General features: G+C 43.7%; 1 protein-coding gene across 1 annotated transcript in view; it reads left to right on the forward strand.

The window, feature by feature from the left end:
• The window catches only part of Dchs2 (dachsous cadherin-related 2), a 214,677-nt gene that overhangs the window by 93,325 nt on the left and 94,678 nt on the right, over positions 1-26,674 (forward strand). The window contains exon 2 of the mRNA XM_055596585.1: positions 16,039-16,230. Coding sequence (XP_055452560.1) covers positions 16,039-16,230 — 192 coding nt within the window. The remainder of the gene's footprint in view (positions 1-16,038; positions 16,231-26,674) is intronic.

A 26,674-nucleotide genomic window follows, 5' to 3' on the forward strand; every position in this document is an offset into this window, starting at 1 on the left:
GTCCGCACCACACCTCAACACTTCATTGCCTGGGTGAGCAGTGAAACATCGCCCACAGAACGCACTGTCTCTCTCTTCTTGTTAAATGTAAAACACTTAAAATATGTATCCATATAAACTGTCACTAACTATTAACAGCTTTGTGCTTATGAGTTTTTTTTAATTTTTAATTTTTTGGAAGTTTTCAATGTCAGAATCTTGCATGCCATTTGATTTTGAGGAATGATTAAAATCAAAGGGGGGAAGGGTGGGTAGGTTAAAGCTGAACTGTGCTTAACTGTTCTGGGAATGATACCATATTTAAAATCAATCCAGAATGGAAAATGGAAGTTTCTCCCAGGCATGACAGTCTATTTACAGCCCTGTTTCTGTTTTCAGTCCTCCCCAAAGGCAGATACACGGAGAACTTGTGTCCATGCATCTGTTTCCCATTCCCTGTCTGTCCAGCAGGAAGCAGATCCAAGTAGAAAGCACAGTCTTGCCTATGAATTTGGTGATGTAAAAGGAGAGCCTGTCTCTTTAAACCTTCTGCCAGGGTGCGGTCTGGGATGGGCAGATCTGTGCTGTGGGGTCCCTGTTTTGCAGAGAACTTGAGGAGTTTGGGGTGAGCATGATCGGCTCACACCTTAGATTTGAGACGTGCACTTCTTTACACAGTAAAGTAGCATGACAGGGCAGGCGGGCAGGATCCTTCTCTACAATATTGTGGTGGCGGCAGGCAGGGTTGGGCAGGGTCCTTCTGAATCTCACTGGAATGAGAATGACTAAATGCATCATTCTCATGGTATAGTGTTGTAAAAATGAGAACCCTATAGCCTTTATTTTCCACAAATCAGCTATGAATTTTGAAGCCACTCTGTGTTGTCAGCACATTGTTTGGGATATGCCTCACTGGCTCCGGTGGTGATGTATTGACCTGTGGAGGAGAATTCTGGAACCACATAGTGTGGCAATAGAAGGGCTACCGTTTTGTTTTGATGGACAGATGATGGTGGGAAGGAAACTGAGAATTAGTAATAATAGCTGAGCATATTGAGTACTTATAGGTGAGGCATCGGCTACTTGTGTACATTGTTTCCTTTAAATCTTCACAGGAACCTCGAGAAGGGGCAGTTGGCCTCCAATTAGCCCCATTTGACTCAATTCATAAATGACTGACCTCAAACTCCTGTCTGAGACCACTGTGCATATTTTCATTGTTTATCCAATCAGATGGCATTTATCATAGTCTAAGACCTCTCGTGGATATACACTTTAGGTTCTTTAAGGAAAGGAGAGTAGGTAATTCTGTTTCTGATGAGATTTCTTCTCAAAGAAAACTGAAATGTGTCAGCTCCTGTACCCACCCTTTTCATCACAGGCCTTAGCCATTCACAAGCACTTTTTTTTTTTTTTAATCATTTGGTCCCTTTTTCTTTTCTGGGTTTTCAAGACAGGGTTTCTCTGTGTAGCCTTGGTTATCCTGGAATTAGCTCTGTAGACAGGTCTGGCCTTAAACTCACAGAGATCCACCAGCCTCTGCCTCCCAAGTGCTGGGATTAAAGGCGTGAACCATCATGGCCTGCCCTCCCTTTTTATCTTTTTTTTCCCCCCTTTTCTCACTAGCTGCTTCATTCTATACAGTTTTGTTCTACCCAGTGCAGATATGAGCCAGCCTTCTGATATGCCAAGTTTTCATTATTTATTTCTTGGGGTTTGGCAGAATGAAAGAAAAGAGAAAACTACTTCTCCGCCACCTCTCCCATCCGCTCATTTTGAGAAACTTTTGCTCTGAGAAGTTGTGATTTAGAATTGGCAACTGTGAAACATGGGTTTATGGAAATGGTGAGTTAAAAACAAAACTATTAGTACAAAGTAAAGTCTACCTTTGGAAGAGTTAAAGAGCAGAAGAGAGATGCCATGAAAGAGAAGCATTGTCTAGACACCAGGAGGTGCCATCTTGAAACTGAAGGATTGTCATAAGTTTGTGTGAGGGAAAAACAACTTAGTAAGATGCATAAGAAGAGTAAGAAATTTTATATTTTAAATGATATTATATTTTATTTAAACTAAGCCCATTTCCTAAATTGGGTCAGTTTCAGAAATCACAAATGGGTGGGGGTCTCTTCTTGGCTGTAGAATTTGTATCCTAGACCTAGACAGACTAGCTTTATTTCAGACTTTTGGCTCAATTTATGAAAGAAGTTGAGAAAAGAAATAGGAAAAATAACCAGTCATTAAGCCCTAGTTCAGATGGTATGTGTGGATTAAGGAGGATTTGAAAACATATGTAAAAGTTTTTGCCTAATAAATAGTCGCTCATGTAACTGTTTTTGTTCTCTCCCTATGCTGACTTTTATGGACTTTTCAGCGTCCTGATCTACTGTACATCATTCTGTGAGCCCATTCCTCCTCTTAGACCCCTTTTCCTCTCTTCTTGGATGTCCAGAGACGTGGCTCTTACACCCCTGCCTGTTAATTCATAGAGCAGCAGGGTTTGTGACACATAAACAAATCAGATCCAGAAAGGTCAGTATTAGGATGATACAGGAAAGTGATTTGAAAATTCAGAGGGTGGGGAGATTCTTCCAGCTGAGGAGAGGGGAGTCTTAGAGGTGAGCCGCCCTGAGTCCTTAGTCACACAAGTAATTATGAGTAAGAGATAATCAGACTGAAGTGGAAGAAGGAGGAAATTCTATGCAGACAGAAGTGCTGGAGGCAAAGCCTGGAACAGGGATTGTGGGAAACAGTGGGCTTTGCATTTTGACAGAACACTAGCATTTAAAGGGCTAGGAGGAGGAGAGACCAAAAAGAAGGGTTAGGGATGCCTTTGGGAGCACTCTCCCTGCACAAGCTTCTTCCCACCAGAGTTCACAGCTTGCCTTGGGGCAGCAGGCACTAAGAAACAGGAATTACAGAGCTGTTATGATTACAGTAAGACCAAATTGGAGAATACACTTTGGCGTGCTGGCCCCATGGGATTCTAATGCCTCTTCCTGAAGTAGAAGGGCCGCATGGGCTTGGGATGCACTGACCACAGTCGCCTGTTTTACTGGAGCAGAAATGGACCACCTGTCAGACAGCAGGAATTACGCTTCTGTCTTTCCCTCTCTCCTTACTCTTCAGAATCCGTATTTGAGAATGAACTCAATGTTTTAAAGCAGATCTGTAAGGAAAATCCCAGAAAGGCCTTAGCTGGCTATGCTCAATGTCTTCTCCTCACACAGGACTCTGTAGAGACACCAAAGGGCAGCCGTGTACCTCACCCACCTTTTAGCCTATAAAATGCTCATAGAAACTTTCTTCTTGAAAGCACAGGGAAGCAGGGAAGCACATGAAAGGTATTGGCACTCTCCTCACACAGGAAGCTTTGTCAGTTCACACAGCAGTACTTCCTGCCTCCGTGAGCAGCTCTCAGGACCACCTGTCCTCTGTCCTCTAGGTCACGGCCTCACTTGCCTTCTTCTCTGTATTTCTTTGCTTAGGGTATTTGACTACTTTCCAGAAAAACCGCTGCCACTTTTCTGTGTAATAATTTTGGCATCTCCACTGGTAGGAAAATCTGCCCAGGAAAGTTTCTAGGGCATTTTATAGGCTAGAAAGGTGGGTGGGGCACATGGCTGTCCTTTTGGCACTTCTACAGTATCCTGGCACAAGGAGAAGAACTTGAGCATGTGAGCACCGTGCTTCGCGAAGAGAGCTACCCACAGGAAGAAAACTGTTCTCTTTGGAGTGAATCTTCCCTTGCTGTCTGCGCAGGCCCAGTGCTGACAGTGGGAATCAGCCATGAGGGAAACACACAGCTGTTAAACACCGTGGTGGGTGAGGATACAGATGTGGTGCTGGGCGGTCAGAGGACACGAAGACAAGGGGGCCTCTCTGAGCGTTTCTTAGATGTTAGATACAGGTCCCAGAGCTTTAAGTCAGGATAGTGTGTGTACATAGACTTTCTAGACGCATCTACTTTCCTTGGAGTATACAGAATGCCGAGAAGAGCCGATTCCCCAGGGAGATACAACCTAGCAAGAGTTAAGAACTTCCATGTTTAAACTAGTGATTATGAGCACATTTTGACAAGTATGTGCTGTGCACTCTGAACAATGTATTGTGTCATTAATAGTGTCCCCAATTCACATAGTCTCATTTAAACCACAGACATATCTCCATGAAAGAGAGCGGCTGAGTCAGGTCGCTTTCTACTCAGTGATCTTGCTTCTGTCTCATTGCTCTGGAGTCTCTGCCTTTTCACCCTCATCCAGATGGCAACACCCTCTTGGTGCCACCCTAGTCCATCTGCCTGTACTAGCTTTGCTCCGCTCCACAGCTTCTGTCCTGCCATGTTCAGCCATCTTGGGGTCCCAAAGTGATGGGGCCAAGAGATGAGGGGCTGAGACCTAGACACCATCAGGCAAACAGTATTGTTCTCCAAGAAAGTTTTGCCAGTCATTTTGTCACAGTAACAGAAGGTCGACTATAGTTATATTACCGCATGTCAGGAACATGCTGTTTTTGCTTAAAAGGTGCTTTAGACAGAATCAGCATTGGAGCATCATTGATGGCATTGGGATACAGGCTTGCTGCTGAGAAATAGCTCATCTAAAACAGCCTCTCTGTCTCACCTAAATATATACTAGGGTAGGAAACCCCATTTCCCATCAACCAAAAGTTCCATGTCTTGCTATTGACTGGAAATGTGATGAAATGAGCTAGACACTCATAAGTGTGATTCCAGGCAGTATCGAAAGGGTCTAACTCGTAAGAAATGTGCTTTGCACACAGTTTATCTTGGAAAAAGAATTTAGAATAACAGGGGATGTCTTTGCACCTAAATGTCTCCTAGGTACCCATTCCTCAGCTGGCAATCAATCACAATGCGTTTATTACTGTGTGGAAGTTTGAATGAGAACGGCCCCCACAGATTCCTATATTTCAGAGCTTGGTCCTCAGTTATTGGAACTGTTTGGGAAGGGTTAGATGTGGCCTTGTCGGAGGAGATGTGGTCTTGGTCTTCAGGGAGGAGGTGTGTTACTGGGAGTGGGCTTTTGAAGTTTTAAAAGCTCATGCCAGGTCCAATCTCTTCTCTCTGCCAGCAACTTTTGAATCAGATGTAAGCTGTCAGTTGCTGTTCCAACCATGCCTGCCCACTGCCATGTCCCCCCCCCTCCCCCGCCATGATCATGGCGGGAAACTGGAAGCAAGCTTCCAGTTAAATACTTCCTTTATAAGTTGCCATGGTCATGGGGTCTCCTCAATGCAACAGAACATTAATTAAGGCAGAATATGATATCCATTTCTATTGTATATTTATATACCATATAATATGTTTTAGTCTATTCTCAAAAATCATACGACACCATTAGCAAAACTATACAAAATTTAGTAAGAAGAAAATAAAGTTAAAGGAACAAAGAGAACAGCATTTGGGACACAAAGGCAGATGGGTAGTTTGAGGACAGCCTGGTCTACATAGTGAGTTCCAGGATAGCCAGAACTACATAGTGAGACCCTGTCAAAAAAAAAAAAAAAAGACGAAAAGAAAATGAAAGAAATGAAAAGTTGAAATATAATAGTGAGGTGGAATCAGGAAGAATGCAATTCCTGGAAGCAGGCTAAAACACCATGCGCATGTGTAGAGCTGACACAGGCCCTGTATTCCCTGCATTAGGAACAGCCCTGTTAGTCAGGAGAAGCAGCAGTTGGCTTCCCTGACAGTTGAGCATGTTTCCTTACACCTCTTCATAATCAGAAAGGCGATAGAAACAACACAGTAGTGTGTTTGTAAAGAATGCACGGGTCTGTATAAGTGACAGAGTGGAGGCAGAGCTGTGCCCCCATGCTGCCATGCCCTTTTCCATCTGGGATGGTTCTTTCTCCAAAAAACAGAACTGCTAAAGTGAGCTCAAGTTCCCAAACAGATGTGAATTCTGGAGCTGTTAGCTGTGTTCTAGAAGGCTCGAGTCACCTCTGCAACCCCAAAGTTTGTCTTGTGCGTGCACCTACCTTGCCTTCCTAGCCATGGTCTTTTACATTGGGACTTTTCAAGCAAGCAGGTCCCACCTGAGTTTAGACTGCCCTATCTGTGATTTTTTTTTCCTGGACTACAGCCTTCATGGCAAGGATCTCTCTGCTCAAACCTATGGTGTCCCCTTGCTTCTCAAAACACAAGTAGTAGCCACAGGGCTAAAAGCCAAGTTTATATGATTCAAATTTATGATCATCATTCTCCAAAGGGAAGCATAAACATGGATCCTGTGGGGGAAATTTCCAAAATCCAGCTCTTTTCTGTGGATCTTATAGGTGTTTCAGGCTGTCCCCTGTGGGTAGGTCAGGAGAGGATGGCTCTTAAGAATCACAGAACATAGGAGTTGATTTGGGTCTATAAGAGGAAGATATCTCAGTCAAACTGTACAAAAACGTCATTTGAGAAATGAACATTTCCCATGCTTATGCCTGAAAGAGAACACCAGCCAGCAGTGCAGTGTGTTGTTCCCGTTTTTATTTTCTGTGGCAACAGTGACGTTTCTGTGGCTTACAGTCAGCCTTCTGTCCTGAGCTGGGGCACCTGCAGAAGGCAGAGAGCTTGCGCTCTCAGCAGGTCACATGACCCAGTGTGGTGGCCCAATCCGCTTGGCTCTGGTGTTGTCACTGGAAGCACAAGTGAAGACTGGGAGAGCAGAATCTGCTGCTTGTCCTCTGCTGGGGACACATGGCGCTACAGAACATGAAGCGCTGTCCAACCCATCTGGTTCAATCCAAAGGTGCTGAGAAGTCGGGGGAGATGTTGGCTTATGTTTTTCACCAAACCTGTTTTAGTTAGGGTTCTTAAGTACCTCCACCTCCCTTCCAACCTCCTGAAATCTTACATAGGAGACTAGTAGGGAAAGGGGCTGTAGTCCTCTTTTAACTACTTCCTGTTGATCAGAGTCAGTGGGTCGTTAGGGGATTACCAGACTCAGTTGTGAGGATATTAGCAGTCCAGTCCAAAGGCCAACAACCAAGTAGCAACACGAAGTCAACAAAGGCTCAGTTGGATTGTCTGGAGAAGCTCTCTAGAATGTTTTTCTCTGTACAGTCAAGTGTTGGAGCATGAAGATCAGCACAGCAATGTCAATCCAAAAAGCGATGTCTCACTTCCTGTGGGCCTTTACATATGTCTTCTTTTCAGAGTCTACCCATGGATGTTCTCAGCTCGCCAAAGTCATGTCCCTCGCATGTGGGAGTTCACAGCAAAACAACATGTGCCCTCTCACAAGCCAACCTGGGGAAGATGTCATGTCACATGACAAGATTCAGTCTTCAAAGAAACCAGAAGCTTCTGCTTCAGGGAGGGGCCTGGCTGAGCTTTCTCCCCTGGCCTGTCCTTTGTCTTCTACAGAGGCATATGAAAATAAACCTGGCCACATCCTTGGAGAAATTTTCTTTGCTTGGGTTTTTAAAACTTGCTTTTTTCTGTTGAGTACGATGTCTCCTCTTCCAAGCTCTACACTATGAATTCTTCAGGGTGTCTCTTTGTGGTTCTAGAGTGCAAGGCAAGATGGACAATCTAAAGACCAAAGGACCACTGTGGTGTTGAGGCTTGAGGGGTGCTGTCTTGCTGGCCTACCTACCACGGTACACTGCAGCATGCCTGTGGAGATCTGCCTCAGGGGTAGAGTACTTGCTTGGCACGCGTGAGGCTCTGGGTTCATCCTCCTAAGGCCTAAAAAGCAATCAGAAAGAAATGCTGGTGCTCTCAGCCCTGTGTCTCCTTCACCTCTATCCTTCTGTGGCTTTTCAGGGATGAAATGCTGGGAAGAGACTCTCATGTTGGCCAAATAAACAGGGGCAGATGGCTACGAAGTACGAGTTTATTTAGGTTTGATTTTCCGTGCCCGGCTCTCCTTCCGCAGTCATGCTTCTATGGAATTGTTTTTAGTTTTGAAAAGTCAGAAAAATACTGAATTACAAACAAAATAGTTTATTTACACAGATCATTTAACATTTAGATTTTCTTTGTGTGTATACACGTGTGTGCATGCACACACATATGCATGCATCTGTGTTTGTGGTCATGTATGTGCATGTGTCTGCTCCTGTATGTGCAGGCCAGAGGCGGAAGTTGGGTGCCATGATCAATTGCTTTCTACCGTATTTTCTTGAGGCAAGGTCTCTCACTTAGCCTGAACTGGTTAACTCACTTGCTAACTCACTGGTTAGCAAAACTGGCTGGCCACAAAGCCCCCGCCCCCACGCCGGGATTGTCCTGTACCTGCCCTCCCCCATTGCAGGACAGTCCCGTGTCTGTCCCTCCCCCCTCCCCAGTGTGGGGATCGTCCCGTGTCTGTCCTCCTCAGGGCTGGGATCACAGGCATAGGCTGTCATGCCTGGTTTTTCATGGCTGCTGGGGATGTGAACTCAGGTCCTTCTGCAAGCAAGAACTCTACTGCCTCAGCTATCTCTACAGTCCTGATTTTTTTTTTAATTTTACATTGGAGATAGTTTATTACATAAGTGATATATTTTACCTGTTACTTTGAGTTGGCTTTTAAAAAGTAATCACAGCAATGCAGACTTTTCTTTACTTTCACTTTATTTATTATAATTCATTCACTTTGTATCCCAGCTGTAGCTCCCTCTCTCATCTCCTCCCATCCCCCTCTCCAAGTCCACTGACAGGGGAGGTCCTCCTCCCCATCCATCTGACCTAGCTTATCAGGTTTCATCAGGACTGGCTGCATTGTCTTCTTCTGTGGCCTGGTAAGGCTGCTCCCTCCTCAGGTGGACGTGTTCAAAGAGCCAGCCACTGAGTTCATGTCAAAGACAACCCCTGTTCCCCTTACTAGGATACCCACTTGGACACTGAGCTGCCATGGGCTATGTCTGTGCAGGGATTCTAGGTTATCTCCATGAATGGTCCTTGGTTGGAGTATCAGTCTCATAAAAGTCCCCTGTGACAAGATTTATTTTGTTCTGCTGCTCTTCTTGTGGAGCTTCTGTCCCCTCCAGGTCTTTCTAGCTCCCCCTTCTTTCATAAGATTCTCTACAGTCTGTGCAAAGTTTGGCTATGAGTCTCAGCATCTGCTTTGATACTCTGCAGGATAGAGTCTTTCAGAGGCCCTCTGTGGTAGGCTCCTGTCCTGTTCCCTGTTTTCTCCTTCTTCCGAGGTCCATCCTGTTTGCCTTTCTGAATGAGGATTGAGCATCTTACCCAGGGTCCTCCTTCTTGCTTATCTTCTTTATGTGTACAGATTTTTAGTATGTTTATCGTATATTATATGTCTAATATCCACTTATAAGTGAGTATATAGCATGTGTGTCTTTCTGTTTCAGGGATAGCTTACTCGGGATGATCCTAAGTCATTTCCAATGAAGATATTTTTATATACAGTTTTAATTTCTTCTTGTGTGTGTCTGCATGTGTGTGCATGTGCGTGAGTATATGTGTGCCTGCATGTATGTGAGATGTGTTACAGATATCACATACAGTTTATCTTTAAACCTTTTATGTGTGCATTATAGCTGACTGCTATATGTACACTTATTGTTTTGACTATTTTCCCTTGTGATTTATGAATATTTAGTTTTGAAATCTCCCCCCTTTTACCTTCAAATTTCTCTCCAGTGTTAAGGCCCAGCCAAATATATATTTATACTTTAAATGATCTCAGTATTTGCACTTAACATCTGTGTAGAATTTGTTTCCACATGAGGATAATATCAAACTTGACTTTTTCCCTCCAAGTACTTTGCCAATTTTTCTAGCAATTATGTGGACAACCCCAAATTCCTTAGTGGTTTCCTTTGTAATTGTAAAAAAAAAAAAAAAAAAAAAAAATGTAGTCTTACCAGGATCTGTCAAAGACCGTGCTTTTGGGTTCATTGATCTGCCTGCCAGTTCTTTTTATAGACCATATTGTTTTCCGTGTTTTGCAGAATGGCACAGGACAAGTCACTCTCCTGACCCAGTTGTTTGGTTACGTTTTTGAAAGTAAGATGCAGGACAATTAACAAGCAGTAGAATTAGTAGTTTCTTGTTTTTATTTTACATTTAAGGCATAAAATGTGTCATAATAATTCCTTATCTATACCCTGAGACTATTCAATTTACCAAATCTACATACTTGAAAATGCATTGTAAAAAGCATGACAAAATGTGTTTGTTTCCAGCCTTTTCCATATCCCGTGAGATTTGTCGTTGTCCTCTGCCTGTTTGATTTTAATTGTAACATTGTGATGGCTTTGAACAGAAAATTACGGGTTTTAGTCTGAGATCTCTATACTGATTAGTAGACTTTCCGGGATGAAAACTTGGTATCTGGCGAGATGGCTCAGGGGTTAAGAGCGGGCACTACTCTTACGGCAGACTCACGCCCAGTTCGCAGAATCCAACCAGGAAGCAAGCAAGCAACTCACACTGCAGTTCCAGGGTCTCCTCTCCTGGCCTCTGTGAGCACTGCATTCCCGTGCACAAACCTATGTGCAGACAGAGACACGTGTGCACAGAAAGTGTTCCTCACTGAGAGTTGATGAATGCCGTGAAGGAGTTTACTAGTATACATTTCCCCCAGAGGTCAAGTAGAACAGTAGAGAAAATTATTCTTAAGCGTGCTTGCATCTTATTTCAATTAATTAATTGTGTTTTTGAGGCAACGTCTGGCTATGTGCCAAGTAACTCATACTGGCCTAGAACTCACTGTCTAGCCCAGCTAGCCTGAGGTACAAACTCCTTCCTACCTCACCCATACTTTGCTTCACGCTTGTATCTTTTTAGTCTTTTGTTTTGCTTATTATTCTTATATTTATTTATTTAGTTAGTTCATGCCAAGGTTCATATGTGGAGATCAGAGGGCAACTTGCCACAGCTCTTCTCTTTTTCTGCCATGTGGGTTCTGGGGATGAAGCTTGTTTGTCAGGCAGCTAGGATATTTATCCACTGACCCGTCTGACTGACCCCACGATAGCATCTTACACACACCATTTGATTCATTCTTTCGTTCAAGATGTGTTTATGGTTCCTCTCTGTGAGAAGAGGGCGCCAGCGTTGTGGTGCCCACAGATGCATCGAGGAGCGAGGTAATGTCCCATGTGCCACAGGCTTAAATGCTAGCAGAGAGGGGCAGTGCTCTCAGCAAAGGCAGCAGAACCTGCCCTGCAGCCTCTGGAGGAGACGCGCTGCGGGGAAGGTCGCTCTGAGTGGGTCAGCTCTCCACAGTTGCTGTTGCACATTGCCTTCGGCTGGGTGGCTTGATACAACAAAAATGATGGTTTCTCACATTTCTGGTGGTGGCATCCCCTAGCTCAGGCAGGGCCCTGCTCCTCTGAGGGGAATGGGAAGAATCCTCTCTTTGTTTCCCTGCATCGGGTCTGTTGCTGCTGCCCGACTTCAGCCACATCCCTTTGACCTATGCTTCTGTCACCATGTCACCTCCTCTTTTGCCTGAGGTCTGCTTCTGCCTCTCTCACAGGACACTTGTCACTGAGGTTCACCCCGAGGATAAGTGTCATCCCACTGTGCTATACAAGGTGGCTCTTCTTTGATCCTATAAGGTGGTTTGACAAGGTCCTATGGGATAAGGACACTAACATATCTTTTGGGGACCAGCATCGTCAGTACTGAGTGAAGAGAGAAGCAGTCCTGATATGTAAACATTCGCTTCAGCATCCATAGGCCTAGAAAAGACCACAGAACCAGCAGGGCAATTGAGGCATGTCAGGGAGAAGGGGGGCCGTTCAGTGAGGTGAAATGATAGGCTGTGCTGATGAGTGACTCAGAGCATAAGGGTGGAAATGGACAACACCTCTTTTAAAAACTCAGCAAGGCAGGATTCGTTGTGAGGGAACCTGCCAAAACTGTGTTCAGAGAGTGGCATGCTGGCATCATTGTGCTCCTCCATGTTGGATCCAGCTTCCACTGGAATATTACTGTCTGTTTTAGATGTAGATTGGTGGGCAGCTTAAGTGCTTCAAATGGAAGAATTTGTTTTGTGTTGTTGTTTTTTTTTTTTTTTTTTTCTGTTACAAATTCTGTGGACACATGTATGTCAGAATCTTTGTTTCAAAAAAAGAAAAGAAAAAGAAAAGAAAACAAACAAAACTCAAACTGCTATATGCCTATGGAAGCAATTTTGTAGGTTGTAAGGGGGCAAAAGGTGAGTTATTTAGTCTTAAATTTCATCTAAAATTGTTACCTAAAGGTTTTCACCTGAACCCACCCGACCACTTAAGGGACTCCGGGTTTTTTGTTGTTTGGTTGTTTGTTTTTAGCTTCCTCCATTTAAATGAGCAGGTAAAAAGCAACGTTACCAAAAGATGCCACCCTCCATCTCTCGTAATGTGACTGGCTAGAAATGTAATTTACCAAGAGGCTGACCACAACTGTTGAGGAGACCTTCCCACACAGACCAGGCCTTTTTTTTTTTTTTTCTCACAGCTGCGAACAATTGAGAAACCGTAGGCTTCCAAAGACAACCCTTCCAAAGACAATCTTCTAAAGCCATGTGGTCCTTGCCAGCACTTTGGCTAGACTGGAAGACTAGTCTGGTGAACTGAATGCTGAAGTCATGCCAGCCCTCAGTAGCATGTATGACTGAGTGTTGGGACTAATAGGAAAACATGTTCAGCGTTTTTGCTTTCTAGACGCTTTTCAGCCCAAACCCGTGAGGGCCATGTTTCACATTGTCTTCAGGACACATTCTTTTTTCTTTTTTTATTAATTACACTTCATTCACTTTGTATCCCCTCATAAGCCCCTTCCTCCTCCCCTCCCCTCCCCTCCCTATCTTACCCTCCCTTCCCACTTCTTCATGCATGCCCCTCCCCAAGTCCACTGATAGGGGAGGTCCTCCTCTCCTTCCTTCTGATCTTAGTCTATCAGATCTCATAAGGAGTGGCTGCATTGTCATCTTCTGTGGCCTGGTAAGGCTGCTCCCCCCTCAGGGGGAGGTGATCAAAGAGCAAGCCGATCAAATTATGTCAGAGGCAGTCCCTCTTTCAATTACTATGGAGGCCACTTGGACACTAAACTGCCATGGGCTACATCTGTGCAGGGGTTCTAGGTTATCTCCATGCCTGGTACTTGGTTGGAGTATGAGTCTCTGGGAAGATCCCTGTGTTCAAATTTCAGGTTCTGTTGCTCTCCTTGTGGAGTTTCTGTCCTCTCCAGATCTTACTATTTCCCACTTCTTACATAAGATTCCATGCACACTGCCCAACAGTTGGCCATAAGTCTCAGCATCTGCTTTGATAGTCTGCAGGGCAGAGTCTTTCAGAGGCCCTCTGTGGCGGGTTTCTAGCTTGTTTCCTGTTTTCTTCTTCTTCTGATGTCCTTCCTCTTTGCCTTTCGGGATAGGGATTGAGCATTTTAGTCAGGGTCCTCTCTTTTGATTAGTTTCTTTAGATGTACAGATTTTAGTAGGCTTATCCTATATTACATGTCTATATGAGTGAGTATATACCGTGTGTGCAGGACACATTCTATGGAGGAATCATTATCTGAAACCTGACATTAGCATGAGGGAGGTGGGAAGAGTTCTCCAGTTCCCAGGAAGCTTATCACAGGGAAAGGGCACTTCGAATCTACATATGGATAATTTGTAAGTTCCTTAAAGTCTCCATTAAGTCTGTGGAAAATCAAACTCAATGAGAAAAGATATGAGTTAGAATAAATTTAAAGTAAACCCATCAACTTTGAGCGTGAAAGAGTGAGTGAGTCTTCCTGGAGGGAAGAGGGAGGAGCTTGAGTGTGCTGGCATCAGCTGGAGGGATGAGTTCAGAGATTCAGCCCTCCCAGGTCTTCCAAGTGTTCCGCTCAGCCTTCGGACTGTGCTAGCAACCACAGCTTCCGGCTTCTGTATCAGCAGCTGTGTCGCCTAGCTTCCTAACTCATCAAGGTTTCCTCCTGAGGTGTTCAGGAAACTGTTTTCATTTTCTGCTTTTCAAATTTTCTGCCAGTCAATGGGTACTATGCATTGCAAGCCCATAACAATTCTAAGTTAACTCTAGGCATTTAAGATCTATTACCAGGAGCTCAGTTATACTGCTAGAACAGCAGGTCAGTATTTCTATCAGAGAGCAGATGGGTGCACACTCTCGTTCTATACTGAGCTCAGATGCTGAACTATCGACACAAACTGAATCCTGCTACTCTTTCCAACTTTGGATCCCTTATATTTTTCTTTGCCAAAAGCCTCCATGAGAAAAAGCTGTAGAGTGGAAATAGGGCACATATTCCCATGGGAGCCAAAATACTTGGTCATACATGCTATTAAACCTGAGAATGGGTTTTAGAATTCGGTTTGTTGCATTTATCATTTAATTCAGCCAAAATTACTGAGAAGACCACATGGCTTTACAGGATGTACTTGTTGTCTTCGGGAACACGGAGTTACTCAGATGTTAAAAGCTGTCAGTGTGGAACAGACCGAATGGATTTGGATGTGAATCCTCTGTAGCAGGGAGGTTTGGGAATTTTCTGATTCCATCAAGCTAGTAAAAAGAGTAACTCCTAAAATGTCAGCTGGCTCCGAGGATGAGTGATTTTGCCGGGAAGTGGGAGACAGACGGTGTGAAGATAAATGGAAAGGGCACAGACCCAAGAAGGAGAGGCGTTTCCTTTGACTTGGGTATCATTGCGGGCAGGGCCGGTAGCCCAGTGTCATGGAGTCTGTCTTGTTTTAAGTAAAGTGGATTCTTGTGAAAACACTAACGAATACAACCCAAACACCCCCAGTGTCACATTCTAGTTATCTGCTCAAAACTGCGTGTTGTGATTAGTATGCTGGTGAAGAACTGGTCATTGAACCTGCTGTGGGGGGTGTCTGAAGCATCATTTGGGAAGTGTGGCAGCCGAGGAGTCAAATGAATACTTAGATCATATTGATGCAAAATCCTCTTATACTGTAAGTGCTGCTTGAATGTTTCCTGTTGCTGGGTTAGGAAATCAAAGGCATCACGTTGAGCCCGAAGGTTTGGGGATTTCATGTGACTTGTCATGTGTATCACCACACACAAGCTCCTCCAGCTCTGTCTGCAGTTTCTCTTTCTGTGATTTCACTTGCCTCTAATCAGCTGGTCGGAAAGTGTTAGTGGAAAATTCTATAAGTAAGTATAAATTTGGAATGGCTACTCTTTGTATGGTGAGAAATCTTGATTGTTTTCCTCCTACCTAAAGCGACACATCATCTCTTTGGCCAGCACACATTTTCTCTGCCTGGTTATTGGTTATCGTTAATTCCTTATGGTGCTCCAGGTCCCTGCTGTGCAGGTATAGAACAGAACTTAACATTTGGCACATGTGGTTTTAGGCATTCTCTGTGGGCTTCAGCCTTCACCCCCTTCGGTGATGAGTGTCTGCTGTATACATAATGTAATTAGTTAAAATAAAGGTTTTTGTAATTCTACTTGTGTCGATCACAAGACTACTTACGAAAGTACTGTGTATGGACTAAGAAGAGAGCGAATTTCTGAGTCGCTATAACTGTGTGTCCATGCACTCTCTTTAACGAGTGAAGGGGGCTGGCATTTTATCCCTTCTGTGCCTATTGGACAAGAGATGTATGGAGGGCTTGGGCTGGGCCATCTTTTCAGATGGAAACCTCGCTGGGAGATGAACTCGCCCCCTTTAGGGTGAATTTTGGCATTGGTGTTCTAAAAATGTATTTCCTGTTCCCTTTACTGCCTGTTTTTTGTTTGTTTGTTTGTGTTCATGCTGCTGCTTTCAAACTGGGTTGACACATTGAGAGAAACAACAGATATCTTGTAGGTTTTTGTAGCCATAGGACTGTTTATAAAGCCTTGTGTTTAGAGTTGGGTATAGTGAGAGGAAATAAGAGCATGGCTGGACTGAGAGGCCTCGGACTTTTAATTGGAGTGGGCCAAGAAAGTGAAAAGAAGAGTTCTCCAAGGAGGACAGAGGTTGAAGACTTGTCAGGCAGGGAAGCAAGAGAGGAGAGAGCCAAACCAGAGGTCTGCTTTCTGGGCCGCCTAGGGGACAACTCAGCTGTGTGAAGCGTCATGATTCCCGCCCAGGTGAAGCATGGCCGGCATGGTTGCGGCTTCGCTGACCTCCCTCCTGTCTTACAGGTAACAGCGTTGGACGCAGACGCAGGGCTCTACGGCTTCGTTGAGTATTCTCTTTATGATGGGTTCCAGAGCCACGAGGCACCTCTGGCATTCCAGATCGGCCCGCAGGATGGACGCATCTGTGTGTCCCAGGATGTAGACAGGGAAAGGGATCCCAGCACCTTCGATCTGTTGGTGAAAGCGAAGGATGGGGTAAGTCTTTGAGCCTAAACCAGCAGACGCCCACAGTGACCACGTGGAGGCATGGCAATGCCTGCTGACAGTTGGCTCCCCAAGTTCCGCGCAGCTACCTCTTCCCTGCAATACCGAGTGCTGTCTCACCATCAATAAATATCTCTAACAGAGAACGGCTTTAAGGAAAACATAGCGACCATACATTACCGATCAAGCTTTGATGGTATCTAATATCCGGGCCATTTTAAAGGGCCTGCATTAACTAATTATATCTTTTAATAACTGGTGTGTTTGGGTCCACATTCAAGGGAGACTGCAAATTAATTTGGTTTAGACAGCCGAGTTCCCACCCTTCCCCTTTCTATGCCATTTTTAAAATCAGGTGTCTTGTACCATATATTTTTCACATGCCAAATGTGGTTGATTGCATGCATTAGATTGTTTTAATTCGCTCTTTTATCTTCACTATTCCCTATACACTGGCCTTTCACACAGCATTCTGTGAGTGGTTTCAGGTTGTTTAGTGCTGTGTATTTCCTACCGTGTCAGCAGAATGGCTTTCCCCTAATTCTATTATTCCTTCTGCATTTACTATCTGAGCTGCTTCAGCTCTAATGTTCTTACGTCAGCCATTTATTACCCTGAAAAATAATTCAAATGGGAAAGGCAGTGTAATCTCCCTCCCTACCTCCCTCTCTTCTCCTTCCTTTTGTCCCTCTCTTCTACCTATTCTTCTCCCTCCCCCCTTTTCTCCCTTTCTCCAGTTTTCAGAATTGGTCAGTTGATGCTCTAACTGGTTGATCCCAAAGGTGACTAATGATTTTTATTCCCCGTTTTGAGTATAAATGTTTTGCTCTCGTATATGTAACAGATTCAAGACACTGCTGGCCTTACAACCTTTTAAAGTTTTTATTATTGTATTTTGTGTGTGTGGCTGTTCTGCGTGCATGTATGGCTGTGTTGCTTGTGCAAGTCTTGTGCCCACAGAGGCCAGAACAGGGCATAGGGCATTGGATCCTTTAGAACTATAGTTACAGATGGCTATGAGCTGCCATATGGGTTCTGGTAATCAAACACTGGTCCTTTGAAGAACAGCCAGTAGTCTTAGCCACTGAGCCATATCTCCAGCCCAAATGATCATTTTTGATGCTCATATTGAGCTTTGTAGAGTAGAGGCACCATTGATATTTTTTCCTATGTAAAAAACATACAAACAAAACTAAACTAAAGCCTCTTAATCTGCCAGATAAAGTGCATCTAGAAAAATCCACAAGTCGTAAATGTGTAGTGAGGTGGCTAGTTGAGGAGTGAGCACATTCAAGGAGTCAGATGAAGTAATGACAGTCTCTCCCATGACCCGACTTCCCTCTTATCCCCACCCTACCCTGCATGTATGAACACTGTTGACTTCTAACATCAAGCTGGCCTTTTAAGTCTACTGAATGGAAACACGGAACATGTGTTTCTGTGTTTTCTCCTTGCTGAACATTATTTGGGAATATCCTTTCTATTGTTGCATGTGGCTATAGTCCCCTCATTCGTATGGATCTGTAGCTTATAGTGAATATATCATAGTTCTTTGTTTAATATTCTACGATGAGTGGTCAATTTTAGGGTATTACAAATAGCCTTTCTACCAATACTCTTTCAAATTAAATGTACTTTAAAATTTGAAACATAAATGATAAAAACACCGACGAAGTAACATACAACATTTTAAGACATACATATACTGTATAATCTTTAAATCAGATTGGCTGTCTTTACCTCCTCAAACGTTTCTTTTGACTTTGAGATGTGTGCCAGATCAGCATTACCTATAACCACCCCTCTGTGCAAAGCACACCGGTTTTCTTCTCTTGCCTGACTCTAATTCATACCCCAATGCCTTTGCCCATCACCTACCCCTCGCATTGTTTTCAACCTTTTTTAAGCAACATCCTACCTTATTTTATGAAATAATGTTTCATATTTTCCATGTAAATCAGATTGATGGCACTTCTCTTTCTGTGCTTGACTTGTATTACTTTATGTGTACATGCAATTGTTTTTGTAATTATAATGTGGTTCCATTAAGGGACAGCTCAGGGTTCCTAGCTCCTGCTGCCTTAGCGCTAGCTTCACCTTCACTTCCCGCGAATGGATGAGCCTGTGTTTAAAGGCAGTTATGTCCCATCCTTTGTGCTCATCATGCGGGCACCCTCCAGCAGTGGATGCCAGAGCACTGTCTCCTAACAGTCCTGCTTGCTGCCTGCCACATTTGTCCACGTTACTTTTCCTTTTCTCCTTTCTCTTTTGCCTAGCATCTGCTTGCTCTTCTCTAACCTAGGTGGTTTGGGCTGTCCCATAATTCATTGTTCATTCAGACAAGGATGGGGTGCTACAGATGTCACCCTCTAGGTCTTTTCCTTCTCTTTAGAAGAGCTGTAGCTCGTGGCTCAGAGCCACGGCCCCCAGAACTCCAGATGACAGAGAGTAATGCTTAAGTGGTGACCCAGTCCTCACCTAATTGCTGCTTTCTTTCTTGGAGGAGAAAGTACATCTCGAAACCTGATGGTTATCTGAATATTTGCTTCCAGTAGCTTTCATAGGGATTGGTGGTGCGCAGGACATTTGGTAGCCCATCTGAATAGGAGCCTGGTTCCCTGTGGAAGCAGGTTGCTCATGTAAGCGTATTACCAGCCCTACCAAGCATAGTGCTCCCTTTAGAAGAGAGACAGTGTTCCTTCTCCACACATCAGGGCCTCGGGGAAAGCCGTGGAACACCCAGCCCTCAGCATTACAGCTGCAGTATGTGAGTGCCTGCTCGCATGTCCATGGACACATAATCTACACACATACACACGTGTATAAGCAGATACACATCTATGCATGTCAGATCAGCCTGTGTCCTGTGTTACTGCATAATCTTAATGAAATCCTGTGATAAGCTGTGAGTTTCAAGAGGGTGAATGCTACGTCTTTCACAAACACTCAGCGCAGTGTTGACTAGCAGCATAAATTGCTCAGAACCAGGTCATTAAAAAAGGTTGGTAAAGGTGAAGCTAAAATGTAGTAATGACTAAAGAGGTAGACCCCCAAAATTTCTAGACTGTATTCATAGGATAATTGAGTCAGGTAAAGTATTTTGGGTTCAAGCAGTTGGAATTCCGGCCATAATGATTTTATTTAAAACAATAAGGAGCCTTGACACAAGTCTTTTAGCTATTTAGAACCATTCTGGCAATTTGTTGTTTTTCCTCAGATTCTTTTTGTAATAAATGACCTGTGTGTCCTTGGCAGAAAATTGCTGAGAATCCATTTGCAGGTGGTTCCTGAGAGGTTTTCATCTATTGATAGAATAATCTTTCTTATAAAGCACCCTAGACGTTCCGTGCACCTTCACTTCTGCGCTATTTATTTTTGTGATGACTGTCAATATATATATATATATATATATATATATATATATATATATATATTTAGTCTAGTCACTTTTTCTCTACTGACACCACATCTAAGATATCCTTGTTTCCCTGCTTCTGTGTTTCCTGTATTTCTCACACACAGAAGATGCTATGAAATCATATAATGAAACCACTTAATTGGATCGGCATTCGAGTTATTGTCTATAGTTAAGCTCCACAATTTAATTATCCCATCCTCTGTCTAAGCTTTTCGTTTCCTTCTCTGATAAGTCTTCACAAACAAAGCCCTCAGTTTTGGCCTGTGTTTATAATTCTCTCCACACTTTTGCTACATCCAAATTCTATAGCTGAAATATGTGTCTGTCAAGAAAAAAAAAGGTTTCTACTCCATCTCCCCACTCAAGGCTTAAGGAAGGATGTTGACAGACAAGCGCTTTAGAGAGTAAATTGCCTTACTCCTCACTGCTCTGTGTCTTTATGATAAGAGATGCAGGTGAAATCTCAAAGACAAGCTTTCTGAATGAAGGGGTGCATTTGTTGATGTTCCTCTGGCCTAAGCTATCGTACTGTCTAAAAAGCGTTTAGTTATTTGTAATTTTAAATTATACACATACACACACATAGATATAAATATATATTCAGAAAGACAAGCTTTCAGAAAGACAAGCTTTCTGAATAAAGGGGTATGTTTGTGTTCTACTGGCCTATGTTATTGTTTAAAGAGTGTTTAGTTATTTGTCATCTTAAATTACATACATACACACATATACATACATATGTAATATGTATTTGTGTGTCGGTGTGTGGGCTTATGCATGTGAGTGCAGGTGACTCCAGAGCTCACTGGGCCACCTCTCCAGCCACACGCTCAACTTCTGGTTCTAGTCTTTGTTTTGCTGATCACCTTAGCTGAGGACTGTGAACTTACTTAGTATGCCATCCAGCGGAGGTGTCTGGGCAAACCCTGAAATGTTCCTCCAGCCATTCATTTGTGTACTACACGGATTACATCTGGCAAGTCTTGACACCGTCCTTCCTCATTCTCATCTTCAAAAGCTTCAGCTTCCCCATGCTCACCACCTACCCTCTCATCTCATGTGTTTCAGTTCAAACTTTGACTTGAATCAATATTCCATTCACCATTTTTCTCTTCAAACTCATTACTGTCACTGAAAAAAAAATTCATCAGCTCCACTTGGTCTCTGGTTGTTTCTATATCTTCTCCCTGTGATGGAAAATAGCCTGTATCCCGGGGGTACTGCTCCTTCCGACTCAGCAAAACCAAGACGAGCAGTTAGTGCAGTCTCAGGGTGGTAAGAGGACTGATTTTTCTGTCTTAGTTAATTTTCTATTGCTGTGAAATACCATCATGACCGATACAATTTATAGAAGAAAGCATTTCATTTGGGCTCATGGTTTCAGAGGGTTAGAGTTCATGATATCATGGCAGAGCGCATGGAAGCAGGCAGACAGTGTACTGGATCAGTAGCTGACAGCTTGCATCTCTGTCCACAAGCACCAAGACCAATGAGCTGACTAGGAATGGCATGGGCTTTTGAAACCTCAATGTCGAACTGCAGTAACACAATTCTTCCAACACGGAGGCACCTCCCCATCCTTCTCAGACAATTCCATCAACTGGAGACCAAGTATTCAGGCATATTAGCCTATGGAAGCCCATTCACTACACAACATCTAAGTTTTTTATACTTCTTTCTCCATTGAAAATCAATTCAATCTTGGGGCCCCTGCTTCAGCAATGTAATGTAGACACACCTGCTTGTCACTGTGCTGTTTTAAATTCTCAGTCACTGAAGACTTTTGTATCTGACTCCACTCACATTCTTCACACCCACCATGTTGTTGTCAGCTTTCCTTCACTACAACAAAACATTAAAGACGATTAGCTTTTAAAGAGAAAGGTTTTATTTTGGCTCATGGCTTGAAACTTTAAGTCCATTAGAGTGATCCTATTTTTTGGACCTCTGGGAAGATCAAAAACTCACAGCAGAGGCACATGGTGGAACATGACCTTAAGTTAGAGAAATCAAAGAGAAATAAGCCAGAATCCTACAGTCTCCTTCAAAAACACAACCTCAGCTACCTAAGTACCTCCAGCAAGCCCACAATCTAAAGATCCACAGCACCTCCAGACAGCACCTCATTGGGGACTAAGCCTTATACACATGGCTGTTTGGAGGACTGTCATCATCTGAATTCCAGTAACCAACTCTCCTTACCAGGTTTTTGAGTTTTCAGCAGAGCCATCCAACCCAGGCCTCCTCATACTTTGATTTTCTCATTTGCAAGGATCATCATTTTCTCAGAAATCTTAATTCCAAGCACACTACGTTCTGATTAGCATTTTTATATCTCTTGTCATTTAGCTCAGTGGTTCCAATGCAGACAAGAATTCCTCCCCGGTAAATTTACTGAGGTTTTACATAGTTAAAGTCACTCGAATGCAAATTCCCAAATTCCTTTCCATGGAAACTCTCTGGTAAACCCCAGAACTCTGTTTTTTTTTTTGTTGTTGTTGTTTTGTTTTTTTATTTTGTTTCATTTTTTTTTCTGCTCAAAACAAAACAAACAATTGTATTTGAGAGGAACTTTCTCTCCTTCCTGCTACTCAGTCTTCTTCCTTACCTTATCAGCTTGTGCTCTTTGCCTGCTTCTGTTAGCAAATCACACTATTTCCATCATCTCTCTGAGCTCAGGGTCCATGCACCCAGCCTGCCCTAGCATAGCAGACCTCTGTAGTGACATTTTCTTCTTCCCGTAGAGTGGAATTTGTCAAATTCTCTTAGATGACTCCAGTAGCAAACATGACATAATGACAACCTCTATCTTAAGAACCAAACTCCTTTAAATTGCATATGCCTTCTTAGAAAACCACTTTCTTTTTCCTCTATTCCATAGCAAATAGTCTTGAAATAGCCGTTTCTACTTCTCATTTTTCAACTTTATTTCTTCATTTTCTCCTCCTTACCTCTCTCAGAAAGCTGATTTTATCAGAACAATTTATTTTATTTTATTAATTACACTTTTATTCACTTTGTATCCCCCATAAGCCCCTCCCTCCTCCCCTCCCAATCCCACCCTCCCTCCCCCTTCTTCACGCATGCCCCTCCCCAAGTCCACTGATAGGGGAGGTCCTCCTCTCCTTCTTTCTGATCTTAGTCTATCAGATCACATCAGGAGTGGCTGCATTGTCATCTTCTGTGGCCTGGTAAGGGTGCTCTCCCATTAGGGGAGGTGATCAAAGAGCAGGCCAATCAGATTATGTCAGAGGCAGTCCCTCTTCCCACTGATATGTAACCCACTTGGACACTAAACTGCCATAGGCTACATCTGTGAAGGGGTTCTAGGTTATCAGAACAATTTTATCTGTACCATATCCTGGGTTCTCAATCTATTAATTTTTATTTGATTCAATCTGCCAATTAATCTGAAAAATATTCTTTCAATGCTGCCTTGCTTGGTTTTGATGATACTCAGCTTACTGCTCTTCCTTTAGAGAAATGGGCACTCATTCCTCTTCATCTTGTGCATGAAATCTAGACAGGAAGGCTCTGTCTTAGCTCACTAAGCTGCAAACTATACATCATCAGAGTTAAGAGTTGTGAAGGACCAATATTAATATTGTACTATTGAGGAGTAACGGGATGCCAGAACAAAGATAATAGAAAGTAGACAATTGCCAAAATAGAAATAATGGAAGAAAAATTTCCACATGTGCCGATTGCCTCAGGCAGTCTTCTGTGCCCCCTATAGTAGATGCTTTCAAGCTTAGAGCCTTTTAGAGGGGCTTATGCTTTCCCCAGCATAACTTGAAAGGAATGGCGTTCAGGTAGATTGCTTAGGCATTTACCATAACTTTAAAAATGAAATTAACCAAAGTGATCCATGATTTATTTATGGAAGTCTGAGACAAAAGTTGAGAAATACTAATGCACAGATTTAAGGAATGTATCAGGTACATGCTGCTGTGTAAGCTTTTTTAAATTTTTATTAATTACACTTTGTATCCCCCCTGTACCTCCCTCTCTCCTCCCCTCCCAGTCCCACCCTCCCTCTTCCTCACCCATGTCCCTCTCCCAGTCCACTGATAAGGGAGGTCCTCCTCCCTTTCCCTCTGATCCTAGTCTATCAGGTCTCATCAGGAGTGGCTGTATTGTTTTCTTCTGTGGCCTGGCAAGGCTGCTCCCCTTTCAGGGGGAGGTGCTCAAAGAGCAGGCCAATCAGTTCATGTCAGAGACAGACCCTGTTCCCATTACTATGGTGCCCACTTGGATACTGAACTGCCATAGGCTACCTCTGTGCAGGCGTTCTAGGTTATATCCATGTGTGGTACTTGGTTGGAGTATCAGTTTCAGAAAAGACCCCTGTGCCCAGACTTTTTGGATCTGCTGCTGTCCTTGTGGAGCTCCTGTCCTCTCCAGGTCTTACTATTTTCCACTTCTTTTATAAGATTCCCTGCACTCTGCCCAAAGTTTGGCTGAGTCTCAGCATCTGCCTCGATACCCTGCAGGGCAGAGCCTTTCAGAGGCCCTCTCTGTAGGCTCCTGTCTTGTTCCCTGTGTAAGATTAAGACAATACAGTTTCCAGCTGCAGGACTCTGGAGGCGCTCTCCTGAGTGGTTCTGTCTAGAGTCTCTTCTGACTGGCATTATGAGATGTTCCCATGAGCTGGGCAACAGGCTGGTGCCGAGCCTTGGGTAGTGAAATAGCTGTGCTTAGATTAACTTTCCCTTTGCTCTGTCTTGTGGGATGCTGGCTTCCAGACATGCTCCTTCCAAAGAGAGTTCTGTGATTGAGAAAGACTGAGTGCAGGCCCACAGCTTGGCATGACTGCAGCCATCTGGTTGTAACTTCACCCCAAGACAGAGAAAGCTGTGTAAGACTGATACATGAACTCCATTTAAGTGGATCTACAGTCCTCTGTGCCTTGAGCTGGTCCCTGGGCCTCTTTGTACCTTAGTTTTTTTTATTGCAGTAGTAAGAAAGCCAGAGAAACCTTAAAAAGTGATATTGTAACAACCTAGGGATAATATGTATAAAATACACCAAAAGCATTCATAGTTGGCTATTCAGCAGGTACTCACTGATCTTACACGGGAAAGACACTTTGCCTCCAGAAGATCCCTTGTTCTATGACAGGAAGCCCTCTGTTGTCCAGCTAACATTTGAATGTTTGTTTGTTTTGTTTGTTTACAGAATTTCCTTATTAGGATCCTCAGCAAATCAAGATCTTTGCTATTAAGATCTTGTTTTCTGGTGCTGTGGTATTTCCTTCTTGTTGTCTTCTCTCTTTTCATTACTTTGCTTACCTGCTTTCCCAGTTCTTCTTTCAACCTAAGGAGCTGCTTAAGCTTAAGGAGATATATAGGAAAGAAAACAGGAAAGCAAATGTAAGAAGGCAGACCACTGGGGTCCCAGGCAGTTCTGTGCCAGATGTCTCCTGTCTTTTCTATCTACATGCTTAGAGTCAGCCTTCAGACCCCTGGCTCCACCTCTCTGGACTCCTGCAGGTTATCTGGCTTTCCTGGTGATGCAGGCCTTTTTTTTATCATCCCACAGACAGGTGGGTGAATGCATATTGTTTTCATTATGGTCCTAACAAGCTATTGTTTCTTCAGTTCTGAATGGTAACTGGTAGGATTCTGGCACTTCATTCAACTCAGAACATAGAAAATCACATTATATCTATCCACAGATTTCTCAATCCCTTTTAGTCCTCAATGGATGCTATACGTGGGACAGCAGTGAGAGCCATTTCTGGGTTCATGATTAACTTATCAGTTCTGCTCTCCTTCTTAGCCTGTCCCCTCCACATGTGCTCTGAGTGTCTGCATAGCCCATTTCTCTTTCCAAGCCTTCTTAGCTGTCCTTCTTTTTCCATTCTTCTTGATTCTTTCCTGATAGCAGAGAAAGGCAGGGAAAAAGAAAAGGAGCCAGGAGGTGGGCACAAGTGAGTGAACCATCCCCCTTCCCTGCACTGTTGTGACTTACCAAGGACTTTTGTCAGAACTGAAAATCTCGAAATGTGCCAGATAGAAATGGAAAATGGTGTTGGGGAGCAAGAACAGATGTTTTCCTTCAGAACGGGGAAAACCAAGGAGTTGATTTCCTTCGACTTCGTTTGTTCCCTCCTCTTTGGTTTTAGATGGAGCCAACATGAAATAAACAGTCCGAGCTACACTTCCTGCTGCCTCTGTACTGTATGACCTTTCTAAAACCAGGGAATTCCAGAATTCCCAAACCACGGGCCTCAGGAGGAGGGACGAACTGCTCCTCCCATGTCATTAGTTCTTTGAGAGTTTTTATATTTTGGACATATTTACCGCCAATTCCTCCCAGATCCACCTTCTCTCCTTTCCCTATCCACACAACATTGTGTCCTCTTAGAAAAAAAAAAGAAAAACAAAATCTGAAAACCATTAAGCACAGTTTGATGTCGTGCCCTTTACCCTTGGTGTGTAGCCTTCCCCAGGAGGGTGATCAGCCTCCCAGGGTCCTCACCTTTAGGAAGACTGACTTTCCCTCTCTCCCCCTCCCCCACCCCAGCAGCTGTCCTTAGCCAGGGGTGGGGCTTCTGGTCCACCTCCCCTCCATGCTGGACCTTCCTCTGGCTTGAGCTCACAGAGTAGCATGTACTCCACCACAGCCTCCGTGAGCTCGTATGTGCAACTGCCTGGTTGTAGCTGTAAAACATCACTCTGTTGTGATCATCCACTGTCCCTGGCTCTTAAAATCATCTTTCTGAGCCAGACACAGTAGGGCGCACCTGCCATCCCAGCACTCAGGAAGGCAGAGGCCGTCAGATCTCTGTGAGTTCAAGGCCAGCCTGGTCTACAAAGCTGGTCCAGGACAACCAAGGCTACACAGAGAAACTCTGGCTCAACAAACAAACAAATTAAAAACAACAACAAATGCATTTGGAGTAGAATTGAGCATTCTGAAGTCTCTCATTTTGTACAGCTTGACCAACTGTTGTTTTGTTTTGTTTTTCTTCTTCTTCTTCTTCTTCTTCTTCTTCTTCTTCTTCTTCTTCTT

Source organism: Psammomys obesus, unplaced genomic scaffold (genome assembly GCF_907164565.1).
Source record: "Psammomys obesus unplaced genomic scaffold, mPsaObe1.curated_primary_1811, whole genome shotgun sequence".
NCBI classification, from domain to species: domain Eukaryota; kingdom Metazoa; phylum Chordata; class Mammalia; order Rodentia; family Muridae; genus Psammomys; species Psammomys obesus.